Here is an 18478-nt window from a genome sequence, read left to right as displayed (position 1 = left end):
GCCGGTAAATAACTAATTTTGAGCTAGGATGCATTAATGTGAATTTACTGCTATTAAATTCTGTCATCATTTACTCACCCTCAAGTTGTTCCAAACCTGTTTGACTTACTCTCTTCTGTGAAACACAAAAGAAGATATTTTAAAGAAGTTGGTTTGGCTACCATTAAATATTGTATGGACAAAAAAAAAAAAAAGACTTTTCTTATACGTTACACAGAAAGAAATTTATTCAGGTTTGGAATTTCATTAGGGTGAGTAAATTATCAGATTTTAGGTTGAACTACCCCTTTAAAAACAATAATATTTGTGCACATAATTAATGTAAGACATTGATATCTATCTCATTGAAATAACATTTAATTAAATGTCATTAGAACTATTAAAAAAACATTTAAAGAGAAAAAAAGTTTAATGGGATCCAGGCTTTAAAGCTGTTTGTTTAATTATCCTTTAATTGCCCTAATGAAATGTTATTTATAGTTTAACTGTAGTTTCATTTAACTGTAAGATCATGGTAGTCACAGGTAAAACCATGCTCCTCATTACCATGGGTTTCCAAAATAAATAAATAATAATAAACTATTGAATTTGTAATAAAAATATTGTAAACACGTAGAAAATACGAAAACAGCCTCTATAAGGTAATAGCCTATTCTGCCATATTTAATGTAAGTTCTTAATAAATACATTTCTGCCAAAACACCATCTTTCTTAACTGTAAGTAGCTGCAAGGTAAATTATTATAAAGGTGTGGTGGTGATAGATTGACAAGTTTGTAGTTATGTGTACTGGCGTTTTCCAATTTACCTCTTGTTTCCTCTGTTTTCAGCTGATTCACCACAAAACCTGTAATGTTTTCATATCACACGACTTGGAGACAAAGTGCCATTCATCACTTCGTAGAGCAGCATAAACGCAGCGCACATTCGTCAGCGACAGCACTGTGCGGATATTCGCTTTTTGCAGTTTCCCAGAAAAAAACAGGGCCTAATATGGAGGAAGGGAGGTCTCACTCACTTTGGCCTGTCAATTCAGAAGGCAATCCAATGGGCCGCTGTCCCTGCATGATGGGCTAGTCCGTGGCAAACAATATATAAATAGCCTTGTAGGCTATCGACTCCAAAGTGCGTCGGCCCACCGGGAAAATGCCCGGTATGCCAGATTACCAGTCCAGCCCTGAAGTTATATGTCAGGTCCGAGGTCACTATTCTGCTGGAACTATATCACGTACGACCAGTGCCGGAAGCCAGTGGTTATAGTTTATAAAGTTTTAAATATGGATATATTTAAGCTTTGCTTTGCTTTAGAAGGCATTTATTAACCCACTGTAGTATGGATTACTTTTATGATGGATGGATGTGCTTTTTGGAGCTTCAAATACAAATACTTACAAAGCTAGGCAGAGCCAAGATATTATTTAATACAACTTCAATTGTGTTTGGCTGAAAGAAGAAAGTTAAATACACCTAGGATGGCTTGAGGGTGAGTAAATTATGATAATTTTAATTTTTATTATCCTTTAATAAGGCATGTATTTCAGCCATTTATATACTGTTGGCACAATAAATCTATATTGTTTTGTTGGAACATGAGCTTCCATCATCCATCCTCAAAAAAAAAAACTAAAAAAAATTTATAATAATAATTAATTAATTAATTTAATACCAGTTCATTTTGTCTACTTCTTTATATGTTAAATTAGCCTGTATAATTTTTTTGGGTAATTTAATAAATCTAAATATTTGATTATGGGAATGTTTCATTTAACACTTAAGAGTTGAGGATTGTGTCATTTCTATCCCTGTTCCACCCTGTGAATGACACATTTGACACGTTTGGATTGGGAATATTTTGAGAGGAGAGTCAGTTGTTCCTCTGCGAATGCACTCTCAAACACCATCACTAATGACTGCTTGAGCTTTTTCTGAAAATCTACACACATGAATACGTACAAGAAGGGATTCAGGCAGCTGTTAAAGTAGGCAAGACTGATTATGAAGAGTCCTATCTGGTCGAAAACCTCCTTGAAGCTGGTCAACTCATCTGAAGGGTTTGTCGCATTTATTTCATGCAACCACACGACAATAAATTGGTAAACATAAAAGGGAAGCCAGCAGAAGAAGAAGGCCATGATTACAGCCAGGATAATACGAAAGGGTTTTAGTTTATTGTTTTTCCGGAGGCGCTTAACTCGTACTCCAATCGCCACATACGAAGTGGAGATTATGACGAACGGGAGGAGGAAACCAACCACAAAATGGTACACTACCAGCCTCTTGTATGTGTCCAGTTCCGGAATGTCAAGTTTGCATAGCGTTTGTTGTGCAGAAGAGGAAGACGTTTTCCGATAGATGACTAAAGGCAGGCTGCAAGCGATTGACGCTATCCAAATAAGCAGGCAAATTATTCTCACTTTCAGGACGGTTCGTTTGGTCCGAGCCCACGCCACCACCCAGGTGGACAGGCAGCGGTCCAGACTGATCGCTGTCAGAAGGAAGGTGCTGGCAAACATATTCATCACGGTCATCAGGCTGCTCAAGAAGCACATAAAGTAACCAAAAGGCCAGTTGAACTCACGGTATTCGTAAATTATATTAAAGATCAGGAAGAATGAAAATAGGAAGTCTGCTACCGCCAAGTTCAGAAACCAGATGGTATTGACAGTGGTTTTCATTTTGAGGCCTGTGATGTAGATGACCAGTCCATTGCCAACAACACCAAGCACGAATATTATACAGTGGAGGAAAATATAGATTTTCCTTAAGGAATTCACTGTGACATTTTCATTGCTGGTTGGTGTCGTCATATTGGATGGGGCTACAGTTTGGTCTGAAGTAAAACGAAAAAACAATAGCTATAAACACACAAAGACAAGTATGTATGTAAGTTGTTTATCTAGATATTTCATTAGCAATGTGAACAATTGCAACAGGATATTTCAAAATGTTGTTCATTGAAACTGCTGTGTCATTCTAGTAAGAACTAAAGCTGTACTTACTCATTTTGACTTTTTTTTGAAGAGACTGAAAAAAAAATATACACACAAAATATTAACTATAATCTTTTAGCCAATCTCTATACTGTAAAAAAAATAAAGCCTCCAATTGAAAGTTTTCTAGTGACTGATCACATCTAAATTTTTCAGTTGGCCAAATTGAATTTCTGTGAATTGAAGCAATTTAATTAACAGAAATTAAATTTGGCCAACTAAAAAAATTAGATGTGATCAGTCACTAGAAAATTGGATACCTGATTTCTTTTTACAGTATATCTATAACAGAGCATTTTCAATATTTAAGCCTAAATGTGTATAATTTTCAACATACATAGGGTGCTTCAAGTGATGGTTAAGGGCTGTTAAAGGAACACATTATAATACATTCAATTAATCTGGAAAGCATTAAGGAAGTAAATGCGAGAAATCTAAGAAACCTTTTAAGAAAAACAAAAATACAAAGTGTAAATTAATAAAAACACAATTATGCAGAAACTGTTAAACATGCTAAACATTTTAACTAAAATAAGAGCCTTAAGTGAAAAGATCAATAATCTTACCAGTTATCTGTGTAAATAATTAAGTGATGCGAGTTGGTCGAACTGGTCAGTGCATGTTTCTTTACTTGTCATCCCCTTTCAGTCGGTTTAATATCCTTGTAAGGGTAAGAGAGGAGGGGACACCCTTTTTGCTTATCATATTCACTGAAAACTCAATTGCATAATATTTTCTGTCTACAGTGAAGCCACTGTTGCTTGATGGAGAAAGTTGGAGATCTGCTCGGGTTATGTATATAACCCTTGTTCCCTGAGAAGGGGAACGAGCACTGCATCGGAACGACGCTTTGGGGTGCTCCCTTAGCATCAGCGAATCTGAAACCAGAATGCCAACTAGGCCAATCCGATTGGCGTGCGTGATGACGTCATCGTGACGGCATACCCGGAAGTATAAAAGGGGAGCTGGAACGTAATGGCGGTAGTAATTGCTCTGAAGCATGCGCTCCAGGCGCGCCGAGGTGTGGCGTCGGGATGCAGTGCTCGTTCCCCTTCTCAGGGAACAAGGGTTATATACATAACCCGAGCAGTTCCCTTTCGAGGGAACTCGCACTGCATCGGAACGACGCTTTGGGGAACGAGTACCCACTAGGCCACACCGAAGGGTAGCACCTGCCCCAGTGTGAAGCCGGAGACTGGGCACAGCTAGGACTGGAGCACCCTCGCACCAGGCGTCGTAGGGAGATCCAGGCTATAGAACCTGATGAAAGTGTGTGGGGTAGCCCACCCGGCCGCCTCACAGATATCCTGCAAGGGGACCCCAGAAAGAAGGGCCACCGAAGAGGCCATGCCTCTGGTGCAATGAGCCCTCACGGCCACAGGTGAAGGCAAACTGCGCACCTGGTAGGCCATGGTAATCGCCTGGACAATCCAGTTACTGATTGTCTGGGTAGACGCAGGCAATCCCTTCTTAGGTGAACCAAAACACACCAACAGATGTTGTGATCTCCTCCACTGTGCAGACTTTGCCAGATAAACTCTCAGAGCCCTAACCGGGCAGAGTAGGTGAAGCCTCCCCTCTTCCGCCGTCACATGAGGCGGAGGATGAAATGCCTGCAGGACCAATGACCTGACCACCCTGGAAGGCACTTTAATCACGTAGCCCGGCCTAGGGTGTAAGATGGCCTTTACTCCTCCCGGGGCAAACTCCAGGCAGGTCGGCGTTACCGCCAAGGCCTGGAGATCTCCCACTCTCCTAAGAGAGGTAATGGCAAGGAGAAAAGCCACCTTAAGGGTCAGATTTTTTGGTCCAGCCGACTCCAATGGTTCGAAGGGGGCCTCAGCCAATCCTTCGAGAACCACTGCCAGGTCCCAGGTTGGAACTCTGGACCGAGCCGCAGGCCTCATCCTCCGAGTCCCACGGAGGAATTGTACAACCAGCTGGTGCCTACCCAGAGGCCCATCACCCATAGGAGTGTGGAAAGCCGCAATGGCAGCCACGTACACCTTGAGTGTGGACGGGGTAAGCCCTGCAGAGAAGCGATCTTGGAGGAACTCCAGCACTGAAGCCACTGGGCAGTTAACTGGGTCCACCTCACGCTCTCTGCACCAAGTGGAAAATACATTCCACTTGAGGCTGTACAGTCTCCTCGTAGACGGAGCCCTGGAACTGAGTAAGGTCTCTATCACCTCCGCCGATAGGCCAGCCTCTATGTACCTGGTCCCCTCAGGGGCCAGACCCATAGGTTCCAAATCTCCGGGCGGGGGTAAAATATCGTACCCGCCGCCTGAGACAGGAGATCCCTCCTCAGAGGAATCTCCCACGGCTGACCTGCTAGCAGAGCTATGTTATCCGAGAACCAAACTCGAGTCGGCCAACGGGGTGCTACCAAAAGTAGACTGACCCCCTGTCGACGGACCCTTTCCAGGACTCCTGGGAGCAGAGCAATCGGGGGAAATGCGTACAGACGCAGCCTCGGCCACGTCTGAACCATGGCATCCAGCCCCAGCGGAGCTGGATGCGTGAGGGAAAACCACAGTGGACAGTGGGACGTCTCTCGAGACGCAAACAGATCCACCTCCACTGGGCCGAACCTCTTGCATATGGCCTCCACCACCTCTGGGTGGAGTCGCCACTCCCCGGGTCTCAGCCCCTGCCTCAGCAGGATGTCTGCTCCCTGATTTTGGACCCCCGGGACATACATTGCCCTGATGGACAACAGTTTCCCTTGGGACCACAGGAGGATGTGATGCGCCAGTCTGCAAAGAGGGCGCAACCTCAAACCCCCCTGCCGTGCCCCAACCAGTGAGGGAGGCGTCTGTTGAAACGGATTTCCGGCAACAGGACGCTCCCAACACTGGCCCTTGGGACAGAAACCAAGGTTTCTTCCATATGACTAGGGAACGAAGGCCACTGCGCGTTACCCTGATCATACAGAATGGATTTCCCCTCAAGGAAAGCCACCTGGTTTACTTCCATATCAGGACATGGTGGCCACGGACGTCCGGGAAAAAGCTCCTCAGAGCTTTGTAGACCGCCAGCATTTCCAGGCAGTAGATGTGCCAGGAGAAATGCCTGGTCTCCCACAGACCTCTCGCAAAGCGGCCGCCATGACCACGTCCCAGCCAGTGAGGGAGGCGTCTGTTGAAACGGATTCCCGGCAATAGAACGCTCCCAACACTGGCCCTTGGGACAGAAACCAAGGTTTCTTCCATATGACTAGGGAACGAAGGCCACTGCGCGTTACCCTGATCATACAGAATGGATCTCCCCTCAAGGAAAGCCACCTGGTTTACTTCCCATAACCACGTCCCAGCCAGTGAGGGAGGCGCCTGTTGAAACGGATTACCGGCAACAGAACGCTCCCAACACTGGCCCCTGGGACAGAAACCAAGGTTTCTTCCATATGACTAGGGAACGAAGGCATCTGCGCGTTACCCTGATCATACAGAATGGTTTTCCCCCCGAGGAAAACCCCTTGATTCCCAGCTACCACTGTAAGGGTCTCATGCAGCAGGCCAAGAGATATTCTGTTGGACGCAGCCGCAATGAGCCCCAGCAGACCTTAAACTGCTTCACAGTGATGCTGTGGCCTAGCTTCCTTTTAGAGACCACCGCCCGTATGGACTCGATACGTTTGGGAGACAATTGTGCCCACAACGTAGAGAATCCCATACGACTCCCAGGAACACAGTTCTCTGAGAAGGCGTCAACACGCTACTGCGTGTAGAGTCTCAAAGGGCTAGGCCGCCTGGAAGAACCCGATATTGGTACGCTTTGCCCCAAAAAGCGAACCTCAGGAACTTCCTGTGACACAGAAGGATGGATACAGGGAAGTATGCGTCCTCTTCAGACCCATCGTGACAGACCAGTCCTCAGACTGGATCTGAATCACAATGGAGGAAATGCTAAGCATCTTGAATCTGAATCTCCTCAGAGAACGATTCAAGTACCTCCGGTCTAAAGTTGGATGCAACTCGCCATCCCTCTTAGGAACTATGAAGTACTGGCTGTAGAACCCGGACTCCCTGTCTGGCGGAGGAGCACATTCTGTGGCCTCCTTACCAACAGGGAGTGAACTTCCTGTTCCATTACCCGAACCTGCCCAGGGACCACTGCTGTCCAGACCACCCCACTGAACTTCAGGGGAAGGTAACCGGACTGCAATCTGTATGCCCCAATCTGATATATTCGGAGGCATAACCATGCGCTGAGAAAATCTGCTAAGGGAACCAGCCTCTCGAGGCCGGTCTCGGGTGTCAACCGAGCCTCCTCCCCGACCCCCTGAAGCGGCTAACCGGCAGGGCGAAATCGAGGAAGATTTTCGGTGTGCGTACGCGTTTGCTGGACCACCGCAAGTCTTGCTAGAGGCGGCTGATGCAGCACGCGTGCACGGGGAAACGATGTGGCCCGAAGCGTACTAGACGGCGGGAACACAGCATCGACTCCCGAAAAACTCCACAGGGGAGACGACCTCGATCGCTCCTACCCGGGAGAGGGGGCTGGCCAGCAGCGGCCTCATCTAAGGGAGCAGCTCAACAGGGCCACAACACTAGAGCGGACACTGCGATTACTGCAATTGCCTGAAACTGATGTGTCCCGCAGGCCACAAGGCGGCGAGAACGACATCAACTTCAGGAGGGCTCCATCTTAGATGAATATCCAGTTCACAAGTTAAACACGCTTGGGTGACAGAATTAAAGTATCCAACTTATCAAAGTCGGATAACATGACACTCAATTCCTCGGAATTAAATGCCATCATAATCACCAAACCCGTGCAACCTGATCTGAATAATAGGCTGAATAAAAAATATATCTAACTCCTCAAAGTCAGATAATATTTTAATTTAAAGCTACACTATGTAACTTTTCCGTCCACTAGAGGTCGCCTGTTCAAAACAAAGGCGTAGTTTGATGACGCCACGTTTGAGCGCAGAATCTCGGGACATGTGGTCTTCACCTCACAGCCGGTGGAAAAGACTCAGGATAGGACTCGGGCAGAAATCATGTTCATGGATGCGATTATTAACATTACTGTAGTCTGAAGCAGAGCAGGACCGAGTGTTGTGGAGCTGAGCAAGGACGCAGGAGCGATTGAAGAGCGGGACTGTTATTATGGCATAGTCGCTGGCGGGACTTTTATTATGACACGGTTGCCGGCGGCACTTCCTCTTCTCCAGTGCTGAGTTTGAGGTAACGCAGCTCTGTTTATCGTATTAGATATATCTGAGTGTGTTGAAAAGGAAGTTATGACGTTCGCTCGGCGGCTGCTATGACACTTGTTCACAATGCAGTGAGAGTAAAGTGTTTCACTGAATAAAACCGGAGACCGAGGGTGACGCAGATATGACGCAATCGACAGGCGACTCCCTCACACGCATAGCTCACACGTCCCGGCTCCTTGGTTAAAATAGCAATTTTCTCGCGATTTACAAATAGTTGAAAACATTTGGGATATTCTAAGTACTCAACTGAACAAAATATATAACACTGGCCTAGTGGTTTCTGGATGTTTTACTGCAAAAATCCTACATAGTTCACCTTTAATTCCTCAGAATTAAGTGCAGCCACAATTAAGGTGAAACATAGTCTGAATGATAGGCTAAATATCTAACTCCTCAAAGTCAGATTATATTTTATTTAATTCCTTAGAATTAAATGTAGCCGTAATTAATCAGACAACACTGTTTTATTTGTATTATACGGACTCATTGACCCCGCGTTGCCTCAGCAACGTGGTTCAAGCCGTCATAATACAATTGGTTTTCATCCCTCGAGAAAAAAGCCAAACAGTGTCACACAATACGGTGAAACATGGTCTGAATGACTGAATATCTAACTCCTCAGAGTCAGATCATATCTCATTTAAATCCTCAGACTTAAATGCCGCCATATCAGACAATACTGATTTAACGTACTATACGGACTTGCCGTTAAGCCAACCAGTATCTCATGCACACCGATCGCGTGTGTTCACTTTAAATGCAGACCCATAACCTGCGCGCTGCCTTTTTTTTCTGCAATCGCGAGATGGAATCTTGCATATTTAAGAAGTGCTTATAACTTTGACTGCCACGATGCTGAGCACGTCTAATTCCTCAGAATCAGACCGCTCACACATCGGGTCCTCCGCTCCGGGGGAAGAAGCCGCGGCGCGGGCTTCCACACGGGGAAGGAGAACATCTGAACTGTCAGATAAAGACTGGGAAGATGCCTCAGCAGTCCCAGTCCCGTTGACAGTCCATCCGTGAGTCCCATGACCAGCCTCGCCGCACCGCCTCGGCGGATGCGGGACCGATCCACGGGGCTCACGAGGCTGGCCGGCCTCATCGAGCACGGCCAGCCGAGAGCGGAGCACCCTGAGCGTCAGCTTCTTGTAATGCTTACAAGCGGCTCCCTGGAGCACTGCTTAAACACTGCTTAAACTCTCTCACACTCTCACATTTTCCATTTTTCAGTCACACACACTTTCACTGACAATACAACAGTAAATAGACAGACAGTTTGACAGATAGCGCTTGCTGAAGAGCAATAACTACCGCCATTACGTTCCAGCTCCCCTTTTATACTTCCGGGTATGCCGTCACGATGACGTCATCACGCACGCCAATCGGATTGGCCTAGTTGGCATTCTGGTTTCAGATTCGCTGATGCTAAGGGAGCATCCCCAAAGCGTCGTTCCGATGCAGTGCGAGTTCCCTCGAAAGGGAACTGCTGAGTTTGTATCCATTGAGATTTAGGTTTGGCATTGAAACTGTACAGGTTGCATTAATATAGTGATAGTTTAGAAGTCAAGCCATCTGATACTTTTCAGTAATGATAATGTCATTAAACAACATAGAAATTAGTAAATGGGGGGAAATAACTATTTTTTTTCCCATTACCTTGACTGTTTTCCAAAATGCACTAGCATCAGTGCCACATTACGGAGGACCAGAAGTGTCACTTAAGAATAAAACAAAGAATCAATTTATCAATTTAATAATTCAAAAATAAAAACCTATATAAATAAATCACTTTTAAATTGACAAGTTAATAGACATATTTAAAGTTGTTTATTTAATTTGTGTTTTTAAATGTAGTTTAATAAATACACTACGAAAACATTTTAAATGTATAAACAGACCCAATTAAAACTCTTTATTTAATTAATATTTGAAAATGTATATTAATAAAACAATAAAAAGAGCATTATTAGATTGTTATAAATGCACATTTTAAATCGCTTTTTAAAAAAGCATTTGGCAATAGCTTATCTCTCTCTATTTGCCGATTGTTTTTCTTTGTTGTTTTGCCAAATGCTTTTCTTTATCCATTTGTCAATCCCGTTAAAAATGCCATTAGACAGCACAGTATACACATGGGAGCAACCAATCAACTTTCGCCTCAGTTTGACGAGCCAAACCCTCTCTCACTTGTGTAACACGCACTGTCATTGGACAGTGAGAGATCAAATCTTTATCCCACATTAGTTTGCTTTTGTTGCGCCATTTTAATGTCTTGCATGTGAGAATTGTTATTGTGCAAAAAACTTTATGCAAGTACCATGGCTGACATTGCTAATATTTTAAGAAAAACTTGCCAATGAAGTGAATAGTGGTTCTTAGCTGCTATTTAATGTAGGTGTGGTGATTTTTGTCAGATCATGTCAACTTATAAATCAGGATTTTAGCAAGTCATGTCAGTGAACTAACTGCTGGTTAATGGGTCGTGTTTAGTCACTATTTATATTGACACACTATTTAAATTTTCATTAAATTAAAAAATAAACATATTTATAGGCACACAAATGTGATACAGGCAATGCGTACATTGATTATCTTCACTGCATGTCTATATTTATAACAAAACTAAATATAAATCACAACGCTGCCTCTTTTCGTTTACATTTGAAAAAAAAAATTAAGTATGCATATATTGATTATCACTGTAATAAAATTAAATATGACATAAAACAACCAACTCTCTTCTTGGTAAATGTTTATGTGTGATCAATAAAAGCCATAGTAGGCTACAACGGTAAAGTTAAATAGCCAAAAATATAAAGTTATGAAACTTCACTTTGCCCTCAGCCAAAATGATTTGGCAGGGAACAAATTATAGATTCATGAGACCAAAGATCGGCTGTTAGATCTACAGAGACATCTGTAGTGGCCAGTGGCAAACGTCAGAAGGACTAGCCGAGGTTAGGCTGCTCTCGCCGGGATTAACAAACACTGAGCGCCTGATGATCGACTGGATCTCACAACTCCGAAAACGCCTGATCAAATTTCAAATAGGCGCTCTCTTTATAAATAAAACACAGATTTGAACTTTAAACAACATTCTCGCCTGAAAACGTCTTAAAACTACATTTTGTGAAACATTAACAGATTAACGTGGGTTTTCACGATTCACAAGTCCATGAGAACACAAGTACAGACAAGAACTCATATTGAGAAATTACCATTGTTTGATGTCTGTACAATCATAGCGTGACGGCTGCTGCATTCCGAGGGACCGAGTAGTTGAATGACACTCTGTGCCTCATCAAACTTAATCTAAATCCTTCCATTTATTGTACAACCACAATTATCCGATGTGTTTGCAACGACTTCCCACAACTGTAAAACTCTTCTTTATATAAAATGATAATCGAGAGGAGAAATCAGCTAAAGCTAACAAATCATCCACAATCACTCTCCAAACACGTTCAGATCCCCCTGACATTTTGTGTCGCTCTAATAACTCGTCTTCAAACTCCCGCTGTAATGATGTATAGTTTTTCTAACTGTCCAATGACAGTGCGTGTTACTTTTACAAGTGAGAGAGGGTTTGGCTCGTCAAACTGAGGCGAAAGTTGATTGGTTGCTCCCACGTGTGTACTGTCCAATGGCATTTTTAAACGCGATTGACAAATGGATAAAGAAAAGCATTTGGCAAAACGACAAAAACAAACAATTGGCAAATAGAGAGAGAAAAGCTTTTGCCAAAAGTAAAAAAAAAAGCAATTTAAAATGTGCATTTTAAACAATCTATTAATGCTTTTTTTATTGTTTTTTAATATACATTTTAAAACATGAATTAAATAAACAATTTTAAATGTGTCTATTTATTTATACATTTAAAATGTTTTTTGTAAATGTATTGTTTTATTAAACTGCATTTAAAAAAACAAATTAAATAAACAACTTTAAATATGTCTATTAATTTGTCAATGTAAAAGTGATTTATTTATATAGGTTTTTATTTTGGAATTATTAAATTGATAAATTGATTCTTCATTTTATTTTTAAGTGGCACTCCTGGGCCCTGTTTCAATAAGGAGGTTCAACCAACTCTGAGTTAAAACCTGAACTCTGAGTTGACTTACTCTGAGATGGGAAACGTCTCGGTTACGTATGTAACCCTCGTTCCCTGAAGGAGGGAACGGAGACGTACGTCGGAACTGACCGACGAATTGGGATCTGTTTCCAGAGACCGACCCACTTCGAGTGATTAAAACGAGCCAATGGACATTGGCATGTGGTTCACACATTCCACGCACCGCCCCGCAACGCGGGTATAAATATGGAAGTGGAATACCGCATCATTGCTTTTCAACTGAGGAGCTGAGATAAGTGACTCGGCCTTCAGCTGAAGCACAGCACCTGGCGACGGGACGTACGTCTCCGTTCCCTCCTTCAGGGAACGAGGGTTACATACGTAACCGAGACGTTCCCTTTCAGTCGGTCACGTTCGACGTACGTCGAAACTGACCGACGAATTGGGATCCCCACCAACACGCCAGGAGGCTGGCCCTTCCAGCGTCCTGCCTGAGCTCGCTGGACCACTCCTATGTTAGAGAGGGAGTCAGGGCTCCAGGCAGGGAAGGACAGTCACTGCTGTTCCTGCAAGACCCACTCAGCGTGACTATTGGATAACGCTGGGAAAGCGTGCCCGTCTCGGGAGATGGTACGCTGCGGAACCACGTCCTTCAATGGAAGGAGAGGTGGAATACACATAAGGACTAACCTAACAGGGTAGTGCAACAAATGGCAGTCTCTGGAGTGGACCCAACCTGGTTCCAGGGGGGGAAGAACACACCCAGAGACGACAGAGGAAGCTCTGTCGAGGGAAAGACACGGGGCTAGCCGGGTAGGATAGGTGATACCGTGGAGAATACACATATGGGGTAACCTTGAGGGGACCTCAACATATGGAACCCAGCCTACACACACGTTCCACAAGCATACGGGTGCAGGCCTGGCATCAGACGGCCGCCACGTCTGACACCGAAGGGGTGACGGAGGAACTCACAAGGTTAGCCGATTTCCGGGGAACACGACTGGAGCAGAATAGACGCACGTATCCGGCCCAGAGGGCGGGAGTGGCGTATGCAAGCCAACACTAGAACGGGCACTTAGCGCTGCTGGCCACTGGGGGCGAGAATGCGGGAAGATACCGGCTCTACACGGAGGCTATAATATCTAGCGAACGTGTTAGGTGTCGCCCAGCCCGCAGCTCTACATATATCTGTCAGCGAGGCGCCTTGAGCCAACGCCCAGGAAGAAGCAACACTCCTTGTTGAGTGTGTTCGCAACCCGAACGGGCAAGGTACGTCTTGGGACAGGTAAGCCAAGATAATGGTATCCACTATCCAGTGGGCCAACCTCTGCTTGGAGACAGCCTTTCCCTTCTGCTGGCCTCCGTAACAGATGAAGAGCTGCTGAGAGGATCTGAAGCTCTGAGTCCGGTCAACGTAAGCGCGAAGAGCGCGGACGGGACATAAAGCTAGGGCTGGGTCTGCCTCCTCCGAAGGCAGCGCTTGCAGGTTCACCACATGGTCCCGAAAGGGAGTGGTAGGAACCTTGGGCACGTATCTAGGCCGGGGTCTCAGGAAAACGTGAGAATTGGCCGGCCCGAATTCTAGGCACGATTCGTCGACCGAGAGTGCATGCAGGTCCCCTACCCTCTTGATTGAAGCCAATGCAATCAGGAGAACTGTCTTCATGGACAGGATTTTTAGCTCAACAGACTGCAAAGGCTCAAATGGGGGGCCCTGAAGTGCTGAAGTCCCAAGAGGGTATCGAGGTAGAACGAGGAGGATTTAGTCTCCTCGCACCTCTGAGGAACCTGACGATTAAGTCGTGCTTACCTAAGGATTTACCGTCTACTGCATCGTGATACGCCGCTATTGCTGCGACGTATACTTTGAGGGTGGAGGGAGACAGCCTTTGATCCAACCCATCCTGCAGGAAGGAAAGCACAACGTTAATCGAAAACTTTCGGGGATCTTCCCGGCGGGAAGAGCACCACTCGACGAACAGGTTCCACTTCAGAGAGTAGAGGCGCCTCGTAGAGGGGGCTCTAGCTGAAGCGATGGTGTCTACCACTGCTTGTGGTAGGCAACCTAGAACCTCCGCGTCCCGTCCAGGGACCAGACATGGAGATTCCAGAGGTCTGGACGCGGGTGCCATAGAGTGCCCCGCCCCTGAGAAAGCAGGTCCTTCCTCAGGGGGATCGGCCAGGGAGGGGCTGTCGCGAGGAGTGTGAGTTCTGGGAACCAGGTCCGGTTGGGCCAGTAGGGCGCAACTAACAAGACCTGCTCCTCGTCCTCCCTGACCTTGCACAGAGTCTGTGCGAGAAGGCTCACTGGGGGAAACGCATACTTGCGTAGGTCCCGGGGCCAGCTGTGCGCCAGTGCATCTATGCCTAAGGTACCTCCGGTCAGGGAGTAGTACCACTGGCAATGGGTCGAGTCCGGAGAAGCGAACAGGTCTACCTGTGCAACTCCGAAGTGGTCCCATATCAGCTGGACGCTCCGGGGGTGGAGTCGCCATTCGCCCGGAGGTGTCGACTGGCGAGAGAGCTCGTCGGCTGTCTGGTTCAGCGCACCTGGGATGTGAATGGCACGAAGTGACCTCACAAACTTCTGACTCCACAGGAGGAGATGGCGGGCGAGCCGGAGCATGCAACGGGAGCGTAGACCACCCTTACGGTTGATGTACGCAGCGGCCGCAGTGCTGTCCGAACCAGTACGTGCTTGCCCCGAAGTGGTTTCTTGAACCGGGCCAGGGCAAGACGTACCGCCAGTAACTCTAGGCAATTGATATGCCAACGCAGTTGGGGCCCCGTCCACAGACCTGAAACTGCGTGCCCGTCAGTGATGCGCGGGTTGATCCAAAATGAGCGGGTGCCCGCGGCCACCCGCGGTTACCCGCGGTTACGAGTCATCCAAAAATATTTTTAATGATATTCGGGTCACGGTCGGTCGGATCGTCAATAAATCCTTATTTACCTTTTGAATGTTGAGCGTTATTAACTTTTGAATAAATGCTGACGCGGGACAAAATGCCCGATTTCCCAAAACGTTGAACTGAGCAATGCCATTGTACCATTTTAATAGGCTACTTTTAAACGCATTTAAAGTCAGTTTTATGTATTTTCTGAGAGGGGGCGGGATTTTTGTTGGGAAAGTCGGGGGAGAGACGCACACTTCGATTAGACTGGATAAACACATGCAGCATCTTAATTGTTAAGAAAATTAAACGAAATAAATGAATAAATCAAGCCTGTATTACATAACACTAGGCTATATCATACAGCATTCAGAAAAATAACAGTTTGCGCTCCTAAGGGCTTTCACACTTTTCCAAATGTTTTCCAAATGTGGGCTGATGAATTCTTCAAGCCGGGTCGAAACATAAACATCGCGTTCATCAATAATATGCATCTGGAGCTGAAATGGAAAATGATGGGCCGCCTCAAGAACTTCCTGCTCTCGCTGCTGCACCTCTGAGCACACCACGCCAGGGCCTGAAACATTTTCTCAATTGCCCAATGAGCTACGATGAGCATTTACTACTTTTAAAAAATGCGGGTCAGGAAGCGGGTCGGGTACAATATTTTCTTCTTTTTTTTTGCGGTCCGAGTTGCGGGCGGGTTAGTTGAAAACGTCGGTCGGGTGCGGGTTGTTTATACATTGACCCGCGCATCACTGGTGCCCGTTGTACGTGGCCCCGCAGCCCGTGGATGAGGCATCCGTGAAGACCACAGCATGCCTCGACACCTGTTCTAGGGACACTCCGGCCCGGAGAAACGAGGGGTCTGACCACGGACTTAAGGTTTGGCGACAGTAAGGAGTAACTAAGACCCGGTACTGACCGCTCTGCCACGCCCATCTCGGGACTCGGTCATGCAATCAGCGTTGAAACGGTCTCATATGAAGCAATCCGATCGGCGTTACCGCGGCTGCAGATGCCATATGCCCCAGGAGCCTCTGAAATAATTTCAGTGGGACCGCTGTCCTGCTTTTGAACGTATTCAAGCAATTCAACACTGACCGGACGCGCTCTGGAGTGAGGCGAGCTGTCCGGTTGACCGAATCCAGCTCCATACCGAGATAAGAGATCCTCTGCGCGGGGCAGTTTGCTCTTCTTTCGGTTGACCCGAAGTCCCAACAGGCTGAGGTGACTGAGCACCATGTCCCTGTGTTCGTACAACTGCTCCCGACACTGGGCGAGTATGAGCCAGTCGTTGAGATAGTTGAGTAAGCGAACGCCGCGTTCTCTGAGCGGAACAATGGCTGCCTCGACGACCTTCGTGAAGACGCGAGGCGACAGGGACAGCCCGAAGGGCAAGACTTTGTACTGATATGCCCTGTTGCCATGCCCATCTCGGGACTTGATCGCGGAGCCAGTGCTGAAGCGGTCTCATATGAAGCAAGCCGAGCGGCGTGACCGCTGCTGTGGATGTCATATGCCCCAGGAGCCTCTGAAAGTACTTCAGTGGAACCGCACTCTTGCCCTCGAATTGACGGAGGCAAGTCAGCAGAGACTGTGCACGCTCGCTCGTGAGCTGAGCATTCATGGCGACCGAGTCGATTTCTATACCGAGAAAAGAGATCCTCTGCACTGGACAGAGTTTGCTCCTCTCCCAGTTGACCCGAAAGCCCACACGGGTGAGGCGCCGGAGCACCATGTCCCTGTGTTCGCACACCTGATCCCGCGAGTGACCTAGTATCAGCCAGTCATCGAGATAGTTCAGGATGCGAACCCCGTGTTGCCTGAGTGGCACAAGGGCTGCCTCGACAACCTTCGTAAAGACACGAGGAGACAGGGCTAACCCGAATGGGAGAACCGCGTACTGAAATGCCCGCTCCTCGAAGGCAAATCGCAGGAACGGTCTGTGTCGAGGAAGGATGGAGACATGAAAGTACACATCCTTCAGGTTCGCTGGAAACCAATCCATCGGCCGCACACATTCGAAAAAGCGCTTGGCTGCGAGCATCTTGAACGGAAGCCTGTGAAGGGTTCGGTTCAAGACGCGCAGGTCCAGGATTGGCCGTAACCCACCAGTTTTCTTGGGTACGATGAAGTAGGGGCTGTAGAACCCCGACTCCATCTTGGCTGGAGGGACGATCTCGACCGCACCCTTCGCCAGTAGGGTGTCGATCTCCGCACGCATGACAGGGGCGTTGCCACCCACCATGGTATAGCGGACTCCCCGGAAGCGGGGAGGAGACGGCACGAACTGAATCGCGTAGCCGAACCTGATGGTGCGAGTGAGCCAGCTGGACAGATTGGGAAGCGCTAGCCACGCGTCCAAAAACTGAACCAGTGGGGTCATGCAAACCACAGGCGTACCCCCGATGGGGCAGCGAGGCGGAATTACCGGCCCAGACGTGGGAGGCGTGGGAGTGTCCCGAGGTGTGGGCGTGGTCGAATTGCGGACGAGACCTGGGGAGGACGAGCCGCTGGAGGCGCTGGAGGGCGGCCTCGACGGGGAGCAGGCTGAGGCCCCTGAGCCGGTGGCTGGGTGGAGGCAGCAGTGGACCGCCAGGGCAGGATATGTTTTATAGCCTCAGTCTGGTTCTAAGCGGTTGAGAACTGTTGGGCGAAATCCTCAACCGCCCCGGCGAATAGCCCAGCCTTGGAAATGGGGGAATTGAGGAACAGGGTCCGCTCAGATTCCCGCATATCAGCCAGGTTGAGCCACAGATGGCGCTTCTGGACCACCGAAGTGGACATCACCTGACCTAGAGAGCGCGTGGTCACCTTCGTCGCTCGTAGAGCAGTAACTCCTGCAATACCACCCTCGTGCATGTCACAGAGTACCTTGGCCTGGTAGACCTGCAGCACAGCCATGGCATGCAAGGTGGACGCGGCTTGGCCCGCCGCTCTGTAAGCCTTCGCCACGAGAGTAGACGAAAACCTACAGGCTTTGGACGGGTGCTTAGGGTCACCACGCCATGTCAAAGCGCTCTGCGGACACAGTTGCATCGCAACAGACCGTTCGACAGGGGGCACCCCAGTGTACCCTTTCACCGCGCCACCGTCAAGGGCAGTAAAGGCAGAGGTCGATGACGAGTGATCAGGAAAAGTCAGGGGAGATTCCACGATTTCGTCACCTCCTCATGCACTTCCGGGAAGAAAGGTATCGGAGGTCTTGAAAGAGGTAAACACGCTCAGGCTGTAATGTTGGCTCTGAAGCAGAAACATGATGCGAGATTGCTATGCGACGCCCT

At 47.3% G+C, this 18478-nt stretch overlaps 1 protein-coding gene across 1 annotated transcript; it reads right to left on the bottom strand.

Moving 5' to 3' along the window:
- Positions 1–1795: 1795 nt before the first annotated feature.
- On the bottom strand, positions 1796–17580 carry LOC307130329 (C3a anaphylatoxin chemotactic receptor-like; the record flags this gene model as incomplete). Its single annotated transcript, XM_079823295.1, has 2 exons — positions 1796–2829; positions 17307–17580. 2 exons carry the CDS (start codon positions 17578–17580, stop codon positions 1796–1798), a joined length of 1308 nt encoding a protein of 435 aa, XP_079679421.1.
- Between the last annotated feature and the right edge of the window lie 898 nt (positions 17581–18478).

This window comes from Gobio gobio, assembly GCF_949357685.1.
Source record: "Gobio gobio genome assembly, chromosome: 8".
Lineage (NCBI taxonomy): Eukaryota > Metazoa > Chordata > Actinopteri > Cypriniformes > Gobionidae > Gobio > Gobio gobio.
Note: the sequence above shows the minus strand (reverse complement) of the source record. Positions and strands in the feature narration are given on the sequence as shown.